Source organism: Penicillium argentinense (assembly GCF_028826775.1).
Source record: "Penicillium argentinense strain IBT 30761 chromosome Unknown utg000010l_segment0_segment0, whole genome shotgun sequence".
Lineage (NCBI taxonomy): Eukaryota > Fungi > Ascomycota > Eurotiomycetes > Eurotiales > Aspergillaceae > Penicillium > Penicillium argentinense.
The window spans coordinates 2,016,414-2,035,756 of NW_026622669.1; the positions used below are offsets into that span (position 1 = coordinate 2,016,414).

The 19,343-nt window shown below is 52.2% G+C and overlaps 7 protein-coding genes across 7 annotated transcripts; 4 read left to right on the top strand and 3 right to left on the bottom strand.

Moving 5' to 3' along the window:
• Nucleotides 1-150: 150 nt before the first annotated feature.
• Nucleotides 151-3,556, top strand: N7532_010445 (cytoskeletal protein-binding protein SLA1; the record flags this gene model as incomplete). The annotated part of the gene is made up of 3 exons (XM_056622936.1): nucleotides 151-348; nucleotides 499-702; nucleotides 728-3,556. 3 exons carry the CDS (start codon nucleotides 151-153, stop codon nucleotides 3,554-3,556), a joined length of 3,231 nt encoding a protein of 1,076 aa, XP_056470352.1.
• Nucleotides 3,557-4,614: 1,058 nt separating this feature from the next.
• Nucleotides 4,615-5,349, top strand: N7532_010446 (class I SAM-dependent methyltransferase; the record flags this gene model as incomplete). Its single annotated transcript, XM_056622937.1, has 1 exon — nucleotides 4,615-5,349. The coding sequence occupies one exon, from the start codon at nucleotides 4,615-4,617 to the stop codon at nucleotides 5,347-5,349; it is 735 nt and encodes a 244-aa protein (XP_056470353.1).
• Nucleotides 5,350-5,611: 262 nt separating this feature from the next.
• N7532_010447 (putative C6 transcription factor) lies at nucleotides 5,612-7,882 on the bottom strand (the record flags this gene model as incomplete). The annotated part of the gene is made up of 1 exon (XM_056622938.1): nucleotides 5,612-7,882. One exon carries the CDS (start codon nucleotides 7,880-7,882, stop codon nucleotides 5,612-5,614), a length of 2,271 nt encoding a protein of 756 aa, XP_056470354.1.
• A 324-nt stretch (nucleotides 7,883-8,206) lies between these two features.
• N7532_010448 (phosphosulfolactate synthase) lies at nucleotides 8,207-9,481 on the bottom strand (the record flags this gene model as incomplete). The annotated part of the gene is made up of 6 exons (XM_056622939.1): nucleotides 8,207-8,702; nucleotides 8,760-8,842; nucleotides 8,913-8,992; nucleotides 9,057-9,094; nucleotides 9,153-9,190; nucleotides 9,245-9,481. The coding sequence occupies 6 exons, from the start codon at nucleotides 9,479-9,481 to the stop codon at nucleotides 8,207-8,209; spliced, it is 972 nt and encodes a 323-aa protein (XP_056470355.1).
• Nucleotides 9,482-11,494: 2,013 nt separating this feature from the next.
• N7532_010449 (phosphatase PAP2 family protein) lies at nucleotides 11,495-12,992 on the top strand (the record flags this gene model as incomplete). Its single annotated transcript, XM_056622940.1, has 3 exons — nucleotides 11,495-11,881; nucleotides 11,994-12,528; nucleotides 12,583-12,992. The coding sequence occupies 3 exons, from the start codon at nucleotides 11,495-11,497 to the stop codon at nucleotides 12,990-12,992; spliced, it is 1,332 nt and encodes a 443-aa protein (XP_056470356.1).
• A 1,717-nt stretch (nucleotides 12,993-14,709) lies between these two features.
• Nucleotides 14,710-16,794, top strand: N7532_010450 (uncharacterized protein; the record flags this gene model as incomplete). The annotated part of the gene is made up of 5 exons (XM_056622941.1): nucleotides 14,710-14,833; nucleotides 14,962-15,436; nucleotides 15,529-15,904; nucleotides 15,973-16,189; nucleotides 16,259-16,794. The coding sequence occupies 5 exons, from the start codon at nucleotides 14,710-14,712 to the stop codon at nucleotides 16,792-16,794; spliced, it is 1,728 nt and encodes a 575-aa protein (XP_056470357.1).
• An 834-nt stretch (nucleotides 16,795-17,628) lies between these two features.
• Nucleotides 17,629-19,008, bottom strand: ppmA (type 2C protein phosphatase PTC7; the record flags this gene model as incomplete). The annotated part of the gene is made up of 1 exon (XM_056622942.1): nucleotides 17,629-19,008. The coding sequence occupies one exon, from the start codon at nucleotides 19,006-19,008 to the stop codon at nucleotides 17,629-17,631; it is 1,380 nt and encodes a 459-aa protein (XP_056470358.1).
• Between the last annotated feature and the right edge of the window lie 335 nt (nucleotides 19,009-19,343).

Here is a 19,343-nt window from a genome sequence, read left to right on the forward strand (position 1 = left end):
CACCACGCGGCCTCTCCGACCAACACCGCATCCCGCATCCACCACTCGAGCCGGCAAACCATCCCCCAATCGCTGCATTCCTCGCAGCGCCAGGTCTGCACTTCATTGTGAGAGATCGAACCTTCGGCAACGTCGGCACTTTCCTTCACGATGGGGTTCCTCGGCGTCTACTCGGCTGTGTATGATTACCAGCCTCAGGGAGAAGGTGAATTGGACATCCGCGAGGGCGACCTGCTCTACATCCTGGAGAAGAGCTCCGAGGATGATTGGTGGAAGGCAAAGAAGAAGGCAGACCGCGACGATGAAGACGAACCGGAAGGCCTAGTTCCGAATAACTATGTCGAAGAGGTAAGCATCCCGGGGCACGCGAGGGCTGCAAGGAGACCACGTCCCCCGTGTCTGTCATCGCTCGGAAGCGCATGCAATTGCTCCACTCAGTGCATAATGCGACTCAGTGATGAGGAATTGAGCCGTACTGACCCATCGTGAATTGATTAGGCGCAACCGACATACAAGGCCAAGGCTCTCTACGACTACACCCGACAGACCGACGAAGAGGTCTCGTTTTCCGAGGATGCCGAACTCCTAGTGTACGATACATCGGACCCAGATTGGACATTGGTTGGGGTAAACTCGGACTACGGATTCGCGCCGTCAAATTACATCGAACTTGTTGAGAAGACTGCCCACGCCGGTGGTGCAGTGGCTCACCCTCCTCCTACCCCAGCCGAACCTGAGGCTCCCTCCCTACCGCAGCGACCAACAGCGCCAGCCGCGGAGGAGTACGAATCATCGCCTGCAGCTTCTCCTATTGACACCGCGCAAAACCCCCGCCGCAGCAGCGATTGCGGATATCATTCACAAGCAACATGCTCCCGCTGGCACCTATGCAGAACCAGCGCGAGAGGAAACTCCGCCTCCGCAGCCTCCTCGGCCCTCACACGACCAACCGGATGACCGTGACGAAGGGCCGCCGCCTTCCCTGCCGCGGCGTCCGCCATCGGAACAGCTACAATTTAGCACCCCTATGGAGCCATATTCCCCCGAACCCGAGCCTGCTCGCCCACCTCGCCCCCAGGTGGCTTCCCCGGCCATGCGCGGCGACAAAACACACGTCAAGGAGTCTCCTCCTTATAACCGTGCCGGTGAACTGACACCTCGATCGCCTTCGGGCTACCATCTTTACAACATCAATGAAATGGTAGAGGTTATGGGCAAGCGCAAGAAGATGCCAACAACACTCGGCATCAACATGGTCACTGGAATCATCTTCATTTCCCCCGAGGGCGATGATCGTCAACAGGAGTGGACAGCGGAAAAGTTGACCCATTACTCAATTGAAGGCAAACATGTCTTCGTTGATTTGGTTCGACCTAGCAAGAGCATCGATTTCCATGCTGGAGCTAAAGACACTGCGTCGGAGATTGTGGCTGCACTTGGCGAGATCGCTGGAGCCTACAAGGCCGAGGGGCTTCGAGAAGTCCTTGCTGCTGGAAAGGGCGGCGGTGGTCAGAAGAAGGGACAGATTCTGTATGACTTCATGGCTCAAGGTGACGATGAGGTGACCGTGGCAGTGGGCGACGAAGTTATTCTTATTGATGACACCAAGTCTGAGGAGTGGTGGATGGTGCGGCGAATGAAGAATGGCAAGGAGGGTGTCGTGCCTAGCAGCTATGTTGAAATTACCGGGTTCGTTACCCAGGAACCTCCGGCTGGCGTTAATTCAGGCTTGTCCAGCGTGGAAAGGAATCGTCAAGAGGAGGCTCGATTGGCCAAGGCAGCGATGGGCAAACCGAGAACCGACTCCATGGACTCCTCGGAGCGACACCACCGAAAGCGCGACAGCAAATCCAGCAAGTCCAAGCCCGATTCCAGTCAAGTGAGGAAATGGACAGACCGTACCAAGGCCTTCACGGTCGAGGCGCAATTTATTGGCCTCCAGGATGGAAAGATTCATCTCCATAAGGTCAATGGTATCAAGATTGCTGTTCCTGTCGCCAAGATGTCTGTCGAGGATCTCGAGTATGTCGAGAGGACTGCTGGTGTCTCTTTGGACGAGGACAAGCCCCTGTCGAGTATTCGGGCTCGAGCTACTTCCGATCCCAAGGGTGCCGCAGGCGCTTCTGTGCAACGGCCAGAGTATGACTGGTTTGACTTTTTCCTCAAGTCTGGCGTTGGTCCACACCAGTGCGAGCGTTATGCGCAAAACTTCCTCAAGGATTCAATGGACGAGTCTGTCCTGCCTGACATCACCCCTGAAACCCTTCGCACCCTAGGGTTGAAGGAGGGCGATATCCTGCGCGTGATGCGTCACCTTGATACTACTCTTGGACGCACTGGTTCGAAGTCCAAGCTTCGCAATGTTAGCTTTGGTGGTGAGGAGGTCATTGGCAATGGCGAAGACGGCGGGCTTTTTGCCGGTCCTGGTGGTATGTTGCGAAACAACACCCGCAAGGGACGGCCTACACCCTCCGTCCAAGCAGGTGATGTTGTTGATCCCAAGGCATTCGAGCAAGCAGATGACTCGAAGCCAAAGGAGAAGGAACGCGCTGCCAGTCCTCCAACCCCCACTGCACCGGAGAAGCCTGTCCAGCGTGGCTTCGACGACGATGCATGGGAAGTAAAACAGCCGAAGCAGTCTACAAGCCCGGCTCCTGCTACTGCGAACAAACCTTCCTCTCCTACGACAGCCACGGCACCAGTGCAGAAGCAAGTCACTGGGGCGATGGCAGACCTGACTTTGCTGCAAGCTCCTCTGCAACCCACACCCGCGCAGCCTGCCCCTACGCCATCTGTTTCGACCATTCCTGCTCTTCAGCCTCAACAAACCGCTGTGCAAAATCCGCCTGTGCAACAACAGCAACAGCCAACCGGGGCCAATGCCAGCTTGTTTGCCCAAGTTGCACAACTTGGACAGCAGGCTAGACAACGCCCACAACCCCCTCAGAGCATGAACCAGAACTCGCTTCTTCCTCCGCCTCCGCAACGCCCCCTCTCGGCCCCTCAGAACTTCTCGCAACAGCAGAGCACTTTCGGTCCTCCTCCTTTGCAGGCTCAGTTGACAGGCGTTCCCCAGGCTGGTCCGCAAGGCGCCCCTGCCCAGGGCTTCCAGCAGCCGCAGATGCAGCCTCAGGCCACAGGTTTCATGGGACAGAATCAGTTCCAGAATGGGTTGATGCCCCAGCCAACTGGCTTCACCCCTCAGTCCCAATTTGGAATTCAACAGCAGCAACAGCAGCCGTTCAGCAATGGTCAACCTGGCTTCCAGGGTGTTGCACCGCAGCCCACAGGCTTTGGTGGATTCCCACAGCAACAGCAGCCTATGCAAACCGGCGTGAATTCGGTGCTTCCTCCAGCACTGCAGCCCCAGCCAACTGGTATGAACGGTTTCGGCAATGCCAGCAACTACACCCAGTCTCCACCTCCGGTCCCGCCGATCCCCCAACAGCCGACGGCAACACCTTTGTCACCCCAGAAGACTGGACCTCCCCCGTCAGTCAGGTTTGGTGTGAAGCCGGATGCACCCCCAAGCTTGCTCCACAGCCAACAGGATTGAGGGCGAACCTCTCACAAGCTAGTAAGTTACTTTTATCTTTTTGGTCAACGCAATGGATGGCTAATTCGAACAGCGCCCCACAACCCCTTCGGCTTCTAAGCAGGCGCTTTCCAACATCCGCCTACCCTTATCTGCCAATATAATTCGGTCTCCTGCGATTGATCCCCCTTTCGCATTCTATCCTTCGCTGCGACTTTCGCTGAAGAGAATTACACATATCTCAGCGTGTCTTTTCGACCTCGTTCCCACTGAAATTGACATGCGTACATAATCATGGCTCCCTTTCAACTCTCAACATAACGCAGCGCGTATCGAATGCCATGACTCTGGCTTTCTTGCCGTACACCTACTTAGCGAGCGCCATCGTCGATTTCTGCTCCAAGAACTGTGACTCTTACGTCTTGCATCCTTCTTTTCCTTGTTGTCTTTGATGTAATTTCGTCGACGATGTTTGTGGCTGAATGTCCTCGTCTTTCTTTTTCTCTTTTCATTCTAGTGTTCTATGTCGACGGCCTCCCGAATTTCCTTTCTCCTTTTCCTTATTTCTCTGTTTTCTACTCATAAGTAATGCGGCGGCAGCATCTCTAGTGGTTCTTTGCTTTTGCAATGCTCGCTGGATAATGTATGGTACATATAGGTTGGCTTTTATGCAAAAGAATTCATATGCAGAGTTTCCTTCTCTTATATGTGGTATAGTTTTATCCACATCTGAAATGGGCCTTTCATTTGGTGTAGGGAGTTTTGAAGAAAGTTTCCGGCGAATAAATCGTATTCCTCAACTCATATCCGGGATGAGGCTAACTATGTCTGGTTACTCTGGGTTAATCAACCTCGTGCTTACTCTCCAATTATTGTCCTATGGCAACCTTGCGCTAAATGAGTCATCCCCAAATAGTCGGTCACCTTTATAGAAACAGCTCACCAAAGTTTTCCCACAGAAAGCCGAAGTCAATCACGATTTGATCAAATCGACACCACCAATCAATTACCCCTCCATTATCCATCATCACGAATAAGATTAATCAGCACTGCCATCAAAGCCCAAGAAGCCTATCAAGATGTCTTTCCCAATCGACAGTACACAGATTAAAGAAGACATGAGAAAAGCCTACAACAGCATGGCAACCACCTATCTAACCTGGACGGAACCAACCCACAAAACCCGACTAGAATACCTGCAGAAGCTCCTCAAAAAGATGGACTCCTCTATCCGTCCTGGAGAATCCCAAAACATCCTCGAATTAGGCTGTGGCGCCGGAATACCCTGCACCAAACTATTAGCCAACCGCCCAAACACCAGAGTAACCGGCAACGACATCTCCGACGTCCAAATCGCCCTTGCAAAAGAAAGACTCGTCCCTTCGGAGAATAATCTCACCTTGGTGCAGGGTGACATGATGAACCTCGCGTTCCCACCAAAGTACTTCACTGCCGTACTCGCAATGTACTCGATAATCCACCTGCCGCGGGCTGAGCAGTCCACTATCCTTGGACGAATCTACGACTGGCTGGAGCCTGGTGGTTTGTTCTTGGCGAATTTTGGGACGGCGGAGAGTCGGGGCGCGTCGGATGAGGGATGGCTTGGTGGGAAGGATGGGTCTGTTTATTGGAGTAGTTGGGGGAAAGAGGAGTTGAGACGAATTCTTGGGGAGGTTGGATTTGTGATTGAGGTTGACGAGGTTGTTGTTGATACTGAGGAGTTTGGTGGGGTTACGAAGGGAGTTGAGTTTCAGTGGATTCTGGCTAGGAAGGAGAATGGTACTCAGGGTGCTCGAGATGAAGTTGAGAATTGACGCGCTTGAGAAAAAAAAACAGCTTGTGGAATGGAGAATGATTTCAGTATTTATGCGCAATTAAGTCAAGGACATATAAATAGGGTTTGTATGTAGTAATCTGGTTCGAAGATCTCTGAGTATATACTCCACACCAAATAAGGAATTCATCAAGTCATAGGTTACATATTGAGAGAAAATGTCCAGGCCCGCCGTTCAAAAGATTGCGCCAATACACCCCGCTACCAAAGATAAACAGAATGCAACGATATCAAATAGAACCTCAAGCATCATCCCATATCCCAAACACAGGAAGATCCTCGGCCATATAGAGTAGGCCATTCTCAGGGAAAATGACATCCGAAAGCGGAGATGGTCCACCAGAGATAGGAGCCTGTCCAGATGGGGGAATGGTACCGCCCGGCGAGCAACCGACGGGGATTCCTGATGTTGTCAGCGCAGAAATTGCCGCATCATATGGGAAACCAGCAGCCCCGTCTGAGCTACTGTAGAGGGAATCCCAAACGTCGTTGCCAGGGGGTTGAGGGCCATTGGAGAGATGTTTTTGTTGGGCCGCGAGGAAGGAGGATGGAGTCGTACCCCCAGCGGGCTTACCAGGAGAGGGAGGGGAGATCATATCCGGGGACTGGTGTGGTTCGGATTGGCCGGAAGGCGTAGAAATTGCACCATGACCAGCACAGGCTGAGGACATAGAGGCAGGATCAACGCCACCACCAACCTGACCGAAGAGTTGGTCGACTTGTTTGCTTCGATGATCCATCCATTGCCGGCTACGCCTTTGGATGTACTCGCCAACAGCAGCACGGAGATATTTGACAATGTGACTGAATCGGCATGCATGTGGGTCGTGGGGGACAAATAGTCCTAGGAATCGTTCGGCTTTGTTCATGCCCTCTTCTAGAGGAAGGAGGTTGTCATAGTCGGCAAAAAAAGCGGCACCAAGTACAACGGCAGAGTTGAACACTGAATTTATCAGGAATGGCAGCCGGCGCGGGAGAGATGGGAATCGACCGAGATCATTGATCACGTCGAGTCCTCGGAGAGCAGAGTAGACGCATGCATCGGCGAATAAAGAGACGCGAGAGCTGCCACTCCTGGATTCTGAAGACGTCGGTAGATCGGATTTGTTTTTCACGTATTGGGCGACGCGGAAGACGAGGAACGGTCTGGTCAGGAGGATGATAGACCAATAATATGATCCAAAAACATGGGCTGCAGCCAGGCTGTCCTCCATGCTTTTGTTGTCGAGTCGTTCAGTCTGTATTTTTAGAACAGCGGGGAGAGTGCGAACCCAGGCACGATGTTGATTTGAGATTGATTCCGCCACATTGATCGAGATGACTTGCTTCATATAGACATCTGTAAGGATTCGTTCAAATATTCGACAGAGGGAGATGACTGCAACTGAAAGCTGTTGATCTGGTGTCAGGTTTCGTTGTTGGTCTCCCGGTGCCATCATATCGTCATCACGCGTGTCAGGGTCATAGTCCGATGTTGCTGGAGGACGTCCCAGAGAGGCGGATAGAAATAGATCCATCATTCGAAGACTCTTCCAGACCCGTTCTCTCGCCCTTCGCTCGCGTCCACAGAAGAGTGCATTCGCATCTTTGCGATGGATTCCCACAGCATATGCAGCTCGCAGAGCGATTCCCAAATTCATGAATGCACCGTTACGCCTGCAGGCGCCGAGCATATACATCGACACTAGTATGTATGACTGGATCGTGTGAATGCTAGGAGTCTCCTGGAAAGCCGAAAATGCCAGTTGTCGACCGCTACCGAAGAATCGTTCCGCGACATCTTGGTGGACATTCGAAACCTGTGCGCCGATGGCGAGAACAAGGTAAAAGATGGAGCTGACAGTATCTTCATCGCCGGTCGGATTTCCGACCCAATTCGCTAATCGTGGGTGAAATTCATCCAGGTCAAACAGGTCTAGCAAAGGACTGGTGGCGAGGACATATTGCCGCGCAAGTCGTTGGGCGTCTCCATTGCTGGGTGGTGGGACGAGGGAACTGGGCTGGTTGCTCGGGTTATTTTGGAAGGCCTCGAGCATGGAGTGTCGAGAATTGTCTTCGGTAAATTCGCACCGACCAATCGACGACGAAACCACGCGACGGACACTCTGCAAGAAAGACAGACTGGCCGAGTCCCCGATATACATGAATTTCCCTTGCCCGTCGCGAAGAAGTCGCGCCACTTTCGGAACAGGAGCCGTGCCCTCCTTCTCATCGCGGACCTGGTGCTCCAAATTCATGCCCTGGTCCTCAAGCGAATTGAGTATGTGGTTGATAGCCGTCTCACGCTGTGGCGAGGGAACCATCCGTTCACTGAGTAACATCGTGGAGTCTTTGGTCTCGGGCTTGAGGAGTCGAGCCGGGCGGTCCGAAAAGTGACATTCTGACTCCTTCTTTCGCTGGACACATATCGTACAAGGGTGCTCGCCGTTACATTTCTGTTTGCGCCTCTTGCAGCTGTCACAGGCTCTGCGACAGCGGAGTCGCGCCCCAGGGGCCGTACTCGCGCGAGGCATTCCGATCGCACCGCGCGGCTCGTTCGGTCAATGGGTCGCCCGGGGACTGTGAAGGTCGGTGGTCATCGAAGCGTAGGGACTGAGGTTGGATGATAATCTGCCGGTCAAAGCGATCTTGCGGATTGCAGTTACAGCATGGCGGGCGCGAGTTGCTATTCTAAGAAGGAGTGTGGGCTTCTGCTTTCCCCGGACTTTACGGACTGACTAAGCACATCCCACTTTGGTGGCGCCGCTTTCGCAGCTTTGGACAAGGGTCATTCCAAGCACTCGAAAACAAGTATGGACTATAAACAATTTATCGTAAATGTCACAAGTTCCGCTCCTTTACTCTGGGCGGAAGGAAACAACCTTGCCCCAGGTGTCAGCGGTACCCCAAATGCCTGATCGCAGACACGACAACTGCACAATCTGGCTATGATCGACAAAGACGTTCACATCGATACCGAACTCCCGAACGTACCAGTTAAACACCTTGGGATCCGCAGCCTCAAACATCACACGCTCGGGTGGGAGTTCCTTCATGATTCTGGAGACCACGTCTGTGCGCCAGGACTCGACATTCTCCGTGATACCCTCTGACTCAATCATCAGACGTTTGACTCCATTGTCCAGGAACTTGCGTCCCAGGTTAACCAACTTTCCAGGGTCTGACGTTCCGATCGCTTCCAAGCCCGAAGCAGGGGTATCACCACCAGCGCCGAACTGGATACCCAACTCCGGTTTTGCTTCAAGCTTGTACGACTGCACTTTGTCGACGAGTCGAAGCCAGTCGTCCTCCGGGATGGACAAGAAGCCCGAAGACAATTCAATGACGTCGAATCTGAGATATGATTAATCATTTATGCTCTATATGGCCAGTTATGTCGATGTAACGTACCCCAAGTCCTTGCATTTGGTCAAGTAGCGGTCGAAGACTGTATCGGCATCGGGGTGCGTGAGAAGGTGCTCGGCCCATCCGCCCTGGCAACCACAATCGGACATGTCAGCTCGATACATTCGAGACACATTTTTGTGCTGCTTCGGTGCATACCGTCGAGACATAAACCCCATGCTCATGAGCAAGATTAATCAACTCGCGCAGCGGCTGCTCTTCAAACAGGGAGAAGGAACCTAGGAGCTGTTTTCAGCACATTATACATAGTAGAGTGCCGCGATTGAGAAGAATTCGACTAACCTCCAGCAAACTTAAGCCCATCCACGTGGTTTCCCATGCTGAATTACCATGTTAGATTCCGTCGCTATCGGATTGTTGAGGCTGAATGGTGCTTACGTCTCGAGCACATCTGCCAGATATCGCTTTCCCATCACCTGGGCGGGTATGAGCATGCTTGGTCTCTTCGACAAAAGCCGATTAAATCATACCGAGTAGTAGGGTCCCCGAATTTCCGTGACACCTTTGCTCCTAGGCTTAGCCGGTCGCGGGTTCGATCGCGCAAAGCCAAAGCCATTCTCCTTATCTTGTAGCAGAGTCAGTCCCTGTGCCGGGTTCTTCGTTGAGAGACCGCGCGTTTGTGTGGATGCTGCCAGCTTCGCGATCTGGGGAGTGTTGCGGGTCAGCTGCCGGGAGGCAGCGGCAAAAGAGGTGGTTGCTCCGAGCATGGTAGGAGGTAATTAAGATGATTGTTAAGTCGTTACTTGTTCCCTGTAGATCAATAACAGTTGAACATGTGGAATATATATTCTTAGAGTAGCTGTAAAAAATTGTATTCGATCGCCTCAGGTCAGGACTGAAATAATTCAAAGAACAGAGTCCATAACCTGTTTAATTTCCATTGTACCTCTGCTCGGTCTGTCTGTTTGCAGAGTGGTGTGAGGGTTGACGTCAAATATACTTCACTGTTGCGGAGAAGCTCAAATTAGAACCTCTCTCAGGATGACATCAGCCACGTCAAAAACTAAATAAGCGACTACAACTGCCCTGCGGTAGCTTCGGCCTACTAAGTATTCCATCTCTAGGAACTAGCAAAATGAAAAAATTTTTTTACATAGCAGCCAAAACAGTGCGATCGGCCCTCGTCGACGCCGGTGGCCGAGTCCGAGATACGCTAATCCTGGAAGAGCACCTGGGCACATGTCTGATCCGTAGTGGATTTTCGCGAGGACAATTAAACTATGTAAATGGACTCAGCACGCTCGGAACAGTGGGAACGGAACGGAGATGGTGCGGATCCCTCCCCTTTTTCGTGATCACCCCATTGATCTCCTCGTCCCGGCGAATCTTGCCCAGAGTTTAAGAGGCTTGTTGTCTCCCGTCGGCCGATGGACTCTCCGATGCCGACGGCCGGGCTCGATCATTCCGTATCCGCTGACAAACTTCGGCCGCGACCGAGGTGGATCCGCATAACCAATGCATAAGTATGGCCGACGATCAGTAATCTCAGCTTCCGACAGACCAAAACAATAGGGCCGTCACGAGGCCAGCAGGAAGCTTGGCAAGATCTTTGGCCCAGACACTAGCCAGGTGGGTATCGGAGGATCGAGCAGTTGGTTTTGTCTGGGCACTGCCTTTAGGTACGTATTTGTTTTGCGGGTGGGGCGTTCTTTTCTTAGATGCCGCCGCTTTTGTGATGGCGTTTAGAAGTCAGCACTTTATGATATGTAGAGGTCAAAGGATACAATTATGATTTTTACGAAATATTCTACGAAATTTCGATCAGCTTAGATCTCTGCGATCAGCATAGGCCCAAGAGAAATAACCAGGGGCCACGAGCTTGTGATAATGAGGTTTTATTTTCGGCGCTTCTTCGCTCAGGATGCGCTGTCTGAAATACATCGCAGTCGATAACACCATCAATAGGTGAAATTGAATAAACCGCGTGACTGATCCATTTAATGTCGGCGACAGTGCGTGGTTTATCTCCGAACCTGGGACAGTAATGTACTCCAAGGTACTACTGGCAGCTTTGATCATAAACCTTGCATCGAATTTTGACGAACTTACTCTTCTGCCCGCCACCTTGTTTTTGCTTCCCCGGGTTCTAGATGCAAAAGCGGCGGGCTCTGCATCCGAAAGGGGCAAGCTATGCGTTTGGTTAGGGCTGAGACGGGTCCACTCGGTATACGATTGCGAGCGAGAAAGCCAAGGCGTCCTGCAGGCTGCACCATTCATAAAAGGACTGCCGCCATAGGGCAGAGTCCTTCAAGGTCCCTAGTAGTATGTAGTACCTTGGGCCGTCAAGTGGATTCTAAGGCCCTGCCGCCGCGTACGAAAGCGAGTACGCTAGCACGCGACCGCACCAGGCTGGCGGTGATCAACTCCTTGGCACGCTTCGAGGCCTATCCTGGTTTCTGATTTGACCCCATCCGCCAATCCTGGCGCGGATGGGGTGTTCCTCCTGTCAACTGGACCATGTTGGACCCTGCTGGGCCGTACACTGATCCAGATGGCATTCGGTCTCCGGTGCCTCCGAGCATCCGTGCCTGCCCTCGAAAGGCCGTCCGTCACCGTGGGCGGTTGCCCAACTCTTCCAGTCCGGGCCAGGTGATCCCTCTTCAGCTATTCTTACGACGAAACACTCGACCTCTCGGTTTTTTTTCCTCCATTCTTGTTTATTCTCTATATCCTCTATCCTCACATTTACCCGGTCCAGTCTCGTATACTGGTGACGCATCATGGGCGCAGGGGCGGTTATAGAGCCGCTCGTGGTCATTGTTCTTCTGTTTGGAGGCACCTGGATTAATCGGGCCACTGAGGCCTCTTTGTCTCGACGATTTCCCCGTCGCAGTTCCGTCGAGTATCCTCGAGCTTCCTCACCTGACTCCCTCGAATCGGGATATATTTCTCCGACGGCCAAGGATGGCCTTTTGAGCCCTCGAGCCTCTTCACCATCGCCGCAGATTTCGGACGAACGTTGGCACAAGCGCATCATTGGTGTCTTTGGCTTTTCCTACAGCGTGACCTCTCCAAACACTGCAGTGTTCCAAGACCGTCTTCTCAGTCGTCTCCTGCGGAGACTGCCCTTTCTAGCTGAATGTTGGTATTGGGCTCTGGTGTATTGGGTATGTTTGTCTCGGCCCCATCGTGAACATTTCCTTCTCGGCCACACATTTTCGCTGCTCTGGTATCGGACTGGCCCTTAAAGAGATGGCTGCTAATCAATATATCGTATAGACCTATCAGCTCGGTCGCGCCTTTACCGCTGTGACGCTAAAAGACGACACCGTCGATGTCGCCCGACGACATGCCTTACAAGTTATTCGACTGGAAGAAACATTGGGGATTTTCTGGGAGGTCAAAATTCAAGCATACTTCCTCCGGCACCCTCTGTTGATGACTTGGATAAATTGGATATATTCTTTCATTCATATCCCTGGCACGATTGCGTTCCTCGTGTGGCTATACTACTATACCATTACCCGAAATCGAATCAATGAGCCCCAGCTTGGCAAGCCCCGAGGAACCGTTAGTGGATCACCTGCAGGCCCGCTACTATACCAGGCCCGACGTCGGACCCTTGCGGTTTGCAACCTTCTTGCATTTGTCGTCTTCACCTTATGGCCATGCATGCCACCCCGCCTGCTGAGCGATCCCTCAGCAGAGGGCCCTGAAGCAGAGCTGGGCCGGGCCTATGGCTTCGTGGATACCGTTCATGGCGTCAATGGTGCAGGAAGCGTGTGGACAGAAAACCGCTTCTGTAACCAGTACGGTGAGTTTGTCATCGGACATGATATATTCAACGACCCCTGTCTGACATAACCAGCGGCGATGCCATCTTTGCATTTTGGATATTCTCTCATGATTGGCCTTACCATTATGACTATTCCGCTTCCCGCTCACCACCGACGAACACTTCGCCTCCGAGTTGGATCTCTGGGACTGCGCCTGCCTTCTTGGCGTCGCCTTCTCTGCTTGGCTCTCGGATTTCTTTACCCCTTCACTATTCTGGTTGCCATTGTGTCCACTGCAAACCATTTTATCCTCGACGCCGTTGCAGGAGCATTTGTTTGCGGTCTCGGCTGGTGGTCCAATGAGATTCTGTTGAACCTTTTGCCCGTGGAAGATTACTTCCTTTGGCTTGTCCGAATTTATAAGCCGGAACCGTCGTCCTTGCAAGTACCAGACAATGCTAGTGGTTGGGACTCGGATGAGTCGGAGTCGTGGAACCCTTGAGTTACCGTGTTGGCCTGAGATCGAGAATTATACCCATTCGCGCTTGTCGAGTTTTCTGGATCATGGTCGATGAACTGCTGTTGGACTGGAAATATGAATATACACCCTTTTCTTTGGCGTTTGAACATGCTTGTGGCACCAGGATTTCTTGTGTACATAGCGCCCGCACTATCATTAATGGGCAAGATCCCGGCATCTGCTTTGATGGATTTTAATAGCGCGAGCTGATGCCTTGCAAGGCAAAGTACGACTCGAAAGTAGAAAGTGTTAACGGGAATTGTAATTTCTTCGACAACAGCCGCATGGTATCAGGTTATCAATACCTTAATCTATGTGGCACTTGGCGTCAAAACTGGCACCTTTTGGCCAAAAACTGGTCCCGTATTATCTGAGCGAAGCCATAACAGGGGTGTGGTCTTAGATAAAGGGGGTGTGGAAGCATCAATCTCCTTTTGAAAGGCGAGGAAATGCCCTCCCTCAAACAGGACTTAGTATTGCCTCAGCGTTGATTGGCCAGCACAAAACCAGATAACATATCGCCAAGTGTATCAGATTGATTTCATCAAATATGCTAAGTAGTACTTAAGCTTATTCTTTATGGTAGGTGGGCAATTTGGTTACTCGTGCGTAGTGCAAAGGTCGGGAGGGCGACGTGCAGCGAAGGTGGTGGGGTCGAGTGCTTACAGAGCAAGCAGTGACCTGCGTCCAACACAGTCATTTCACAAGGTTCACCCAAGTCGTGTCAGCGAGTCCAGTTCATTCCTCCTCAATCCTCCACGTCTACGAGCAAGTCCTGCGGCATTCATAACCTACGCGCCATACCACGTCCCCACGCGATGGGAGAACGGTGTATGACAGCGCCATGGTAAGCAGCTTGGTATAGTATCAAGCCCCCCTCAACGTAGTATGCTTTGCTCATGGAACTGATACTCCGAAGCTGCCAATAAGAACCGTTGATGGCCAATGAGAGCCAGAATGCGCCTTGGCTTCCATGACTGCCGTGGATTACGATCTGGTGCTCTGCTGGGGCTTGTCTGAGACCAACTGCCCGTGAGAGCCAACGGCAGCCATTTGAGGATACAATATGCAACTAGGCACTGCGGATCTTGCGACCACCTCCATTTAAACGGCCAAGTTTGCCTACGGCTTCAAATCAAAAGACCGCGTGTCGACTCGAAATGTCTTGCTCTGTCTATTGGCGGGCCTCTTGGGGGCTAAGAAATTATCGAAATTCGCGTCGGAATCATACAGAAAGCCCCAGGTATTTCTCCAGACCAAGTGACGCCAGCGACCTCAAAAGGCGACGGCTTAAGATCTTCATCCAGGACCGTGGAACCTATTCCGGTCATCATCTGACGCTGTGTTTCTCCTGTGAGCTTGCGCACACGCCAAATCCTAGGACCTGTTGGCTGGAATTTGCTCAAGCGAGTATTCTGCTTTTCTGATACAACCGCCATCCATTGTCGTGGGCACTGAGACCATAGCAGACCCCGCCGTGGCCGTATCCAGTCGTGGTTGCAGTCCGTGGAGTTGTGGCGTCATTGTGGTTGTTCCCGTTCCCGCAGGTAGACCCAACGCGTCTCTTCCCGCGATCCGACCTGCGCGACTCTTCCTTCTCCACATCTCTCGGCCACCTGCCCTCCAACCTCCCACCCACCAACATACCAATTACTGACGCTTTTCCAATTCGACTACTGACTTACTGCACTGCGCCATCATGGCCGAAGACGCTCCTGTAACTGCGCCCCCGGAGACCGCAGAGAAGCTTGAGCCAACTCCCGCAGAGGAGTCTGTGGACAAGGCGCCTGAGAACCCCTCAAGCATTGAGGATAAGCCAACTGGTACGAAGACCCATCGCTGATACAGTTACCTCCTATACCTGGAGCTTCCACTCCAACCTGCGACCCGGTCCGGGTCGTCTTGTCTCTGTGCGACCAGACATTTGCTGACCCACTGGTTTCTTCTCTAGAAAACGCCAATGTGACCGGCGAAAAGAAGGAGGCCGAAGCGGCCGATCGGAATGCCGTTTCCGAGGAAGCCACTGATGCCAAGGACAACAAGGACAATGGCGACGATGCTGCCGACGCCGCAGAGCCCGAGAACGCCGCGGAGACGAATGGAACCCCTGCGTCTACCAAGAAGTCCGCAAAGGACCGCCGACGATCTAGCGGCGTTGGCGAGAAGAAGCTGAACCGCAAGAAGTCCATGCCTCGCATTACCCAGATGAACGCAAAGCCCGGCGAGTACTACCTGGCGCGTCTGCGCAGCTACGCGCCGTGGCCCGCCATCATCTGTGACGAAGAGATGCTTCCTTCGGATCTTCTGGAGACTCGCCCGGTCACTGCGATGCAGGAAGATGGGACTTATCGAGAGGACTACGCGGATGGGGGCAAGCGAGCTCATGAGCGTACCTTCCCAGTAATGTTCTTTGGCACGAACCAATTGTAAGTACTAGCCCTGCATCTACGAGAGTTATTTCCGGAAGCTCTGCGTATCTAAAGTTTATCTGTGACTCGTACTAATGGTTTTGCGACAGCGCGTGGATTGTCAACTCCAACCTAACACCCCTGACACCCGCCGAGGCGAAGGACGTCTCCGAGAAAAACAAGTCTAAAAGCCTGCTCGGCGCATACCAGATTGCCGCGGAAGGCAATGACCTAGCATATTTCAAGAACCTTCTCGCAGAACACGAAAATGCCATTCAGAAGGAGCTTGAGGAGGAGGAGAAGAAAGAGGCTGAAAAGGCCAAGGCCAAGGCGGAAAAGGCCGAGAAGGCCGAAAAGAACAAGAAGACTAAGCGCAAGAGCAAGGGCGCCGAGACCGATGTGGAGATGGAAGATGCTGAGGACACGAAGAAGCCCAAGTCTTCCGCGAAGAAGCGCAAGAATGATGCCGATGGCGAGACTGAGAAGGCAAGTTAATTCTTGTCAGAATTGTCGCATCGCAAAGATGTAATGGCTAACAGATCCAAATGCTACAGCCCGCCAAGACTCCCAAGACTGCTACGAAGATCAAATTGAGCACTCCCAAGGCTCCGGCCGAGGAAAAGACCAAGACTCCCGCCAGCAAGACGAAGAAGGCCGCCCCCAAGAAGGGCAAGGCCGCTGCCGCTGCAAGTGAGGAGGAAGCCTCTACCGCCAAGGAGTCTGAGAAGACCATGGATCCGGAGGAACAGAAGAAGAAGAAGGAGAAAGAGGGTACGTTCTAGCAATGCGCTTTCTCTTTTGTTTGATGACAATGAATTGATTTGCTAACAAATGATACAGTGCTCTTCCTGCGTCACAAGCTCCAAAAGGGTTTCATTTCTCGCGATCAGCCTCCCAAAGAGGACGAGATGGCTACGATGGCCAGCTACTTCGACAAGCTCGAAAAGCACGCTGATCTGGAGGTCTCGATTATCCGCTCTACCAAGATCAACAAGGTTCTGAAGATGATTGTGAAGCTCAACACGATTCCGCGGGACGAGGACTTTGGCTTCCGTCCCCGTGCCATGAAGATTCTCTCCAACTGGAAGGCTGTCTTGGACTCAGATGCCCCCGGCGATGGTGCTAAGAGCACAGCCAACGGGGCCAAGGACGAAGATGCAGCCGATACGCCCAAGTTGGAGACTGAGGAAGAGAAGGAGCCCGAGACTAAGACTACTAATGATGATACCCCCATGCCGGACGCAGAGGCCGAATCCAAGGAGGAGACCGACAAGGTCGAAAACAAGGAACAGGAGACCGTTGATGAGCCTGCTACTGCGACTGACGAGAAACCTGCCGAAGAGAAGGAAAAGGGGACAACCGAGGCTAGTGCCTGAACGAAGCGCGTTCTACCTGTTCCTGTACTCCTGCAATCCCACTTGATTCCCTGAGATGTGTTTCTTTTGACCTCAAGTCGCTGCTGCTACTACCCCACTGTTTCTTCTACGTGGCCAGGTTTGGGGTTGGGACCTTTCTACTTTCCAATCTGTGTTTTCGAAATCGTGCAACTGTTTTATTTCTCTTGGAATGCCGTGAAAATCCGCCCAAAACATTCCACGTTGTCATGTTTGTGTTCTTATTGGAGCTGGAACGAAACCAGCGATTTTGTTTCTGTCAATGAATGAAAAACTACCTTCACTTCACCGTATTTTCCTTGTTTCTATTTTCTTCCTGAATATGGTGCATTTATATATGGAGCTTGCTGTCCTGCATTATTGACGAAAGAGCCTTCAATTTCTATGGTTTGGCAAGGAGTGTTGCTTATTCGCTCATCTTGGCACTGCGCTTTTTTAAGAAAAAACTATAGTAAGGAAAGCAACACTACATGGAAGTAAGTGTAAATCCGTCATAATCAAAAATCCATTATGGTATGCAGAGGTAGAACCCCTTGATCTGTATGCAAGGGTAATGCCTGTTTCTATATGGTAATCCCAATCCGTTTTGCAATGGACACTGGGATGGGGGTTGTCAAAGTCTATCAAAATCACATCAAGGATATCACGCCATAAGTAAACCGAATGAATCCATCCACAATATAATGGCCGTATGTATGCCATCTACCCATGCCATTCACCGAATATCAAATAACCAGCGCCACCGATGCACGAGGAGCAAACAAAAGACATGATATAGGAAAGAAGGGAAAGAAAAAGTCTTGCAGGATAGCACTCCTAGTGCTCTTTGAGATTCTCGTCCACGGCAACAAGGATCAATGTGCAAATATCATCGACCTTACCCCCGCGATAGTAGTCACCGGGATAATATCGCTGAGCCTCCTTTGCAAATGGCCCATCACGACGGAAATCCACACTGGCAAGCTTCGCTTCGCCTGAAATGGATGCAGCTACCAAGGACTGCAATGTAAGCGTCTCCTCCAAACGCTGGATCTCCTCCGCATTCGGAGCGGACGGAGACTGAGGTGGAAACGCAGAAGCAAGTCCACCAGGCATCGTCAACGCTCCCAGGTTCTCGGAAACACCAACGGCTCCATTATCGGGCGCCGTCCAGGCTCCCGCCATGATCATGCGCGAAGTGACCAATTTCAGGATGTCCTGATTATTCAGATTATCAAACACGCCATCCGTCGCAAGCATGAGGACATCACCATGCTGCATCTGGACATTCGTAACAGCCGCATCGCGGGGGAAGTCTTCCAAAAAGGCACCACCGAAGACGGAAGCTTGCGCGCGCATTCTCGGCGGGATAATGCTGAGTTGGTAAGGTGTATTAAATCCATGCGTTTGAGGCGTCGAGTAGGTGTGGACCGCCGCAAGACGAAGTAATACCGAGCCCGAATCACCCAAATTAGCCAATTCGACCTTTCCGTTCGGCAATGCGATTCCGACAGAAGCCGTACTACCACCAGCTTTGACAGACGGGTCCGCAACAACTTGATCATATCCCGCTTGAAGAAGCGACTTTGGCCGTAACTTGTCGGCAGGCTCGTGCCAAGATAGTGCAGTTTGCGCCATATACCCACATAAACCATGCGAAAAATCGGCCGGATCGACTCGACTCTCAGTCCAACCGCCAACACCGTCCGCGACGGCGAACGCGACAGGCTCCGAATCCCTGGATGAAGAAGGCAGGTGGCCCGTGGCGGTGGAGCCGATGCGACTAACAAAGAAAGCATCTTCGCCGCTGTCCGGTCGTGCTTTTCTTCTGGCGACCGGGCTCTTGTCTTTCGAGACGCCGATCACGTCGGAGAGGGTGGGATCGAAATTATAGGCATTTTTGAGGGGGTGGAAGCGTCGGCCTTTTCCCGATGAGGACACGGCAACCCGATAGGAGATGCGCGGCTCGGATGTAGTTGCGGCTGCGGCGGGAGACGAGGGTTTGTTGGCGCAGCTGGCGGTTGAGTGAAAGAATTTTCGTCCGGAAATAGGTGTATATATATAATGAGAAGCGCGCGAGGTCCAAACAGAGGCGGATCTGGTGCAGAACTTGGTGGTGAATGTGCCGGTGTTCGTGGAAGCCAAGCGCACCCCGGTTTGCAGGATTTGGAGGCTGCAGGTTGAACTGCAGGCTCGACGGGGGACTGGCGCAAGCATCGCAGGAAGAAAGGTGGACTTCCCACTAGAGCCAGAAGAACATCGGAGGGAAAAGAGGAGACTGACGAAGTTTGGAGATGAACTGCAAAATGCAAAATGGGAAAAAGCGCAGCTGGAGAGATCCAGGCGGATAAGACCGCCAATCTGCTCTTATCGCGATTGACCGCCTGGCGTCATTGCTATTTTAGGCTTGGGGGCTGCGTGGGCAATTTCCAACAGTACCCTGGGGTAGTACGAAATCTGAGTGTTTGTGTGTGAGAACAGTATATGTGTCAGTGATCAGGCGCTGTTATTCTGAATTCCTTGCTTTATTTCGTAGTAGCGATTGTCTACAA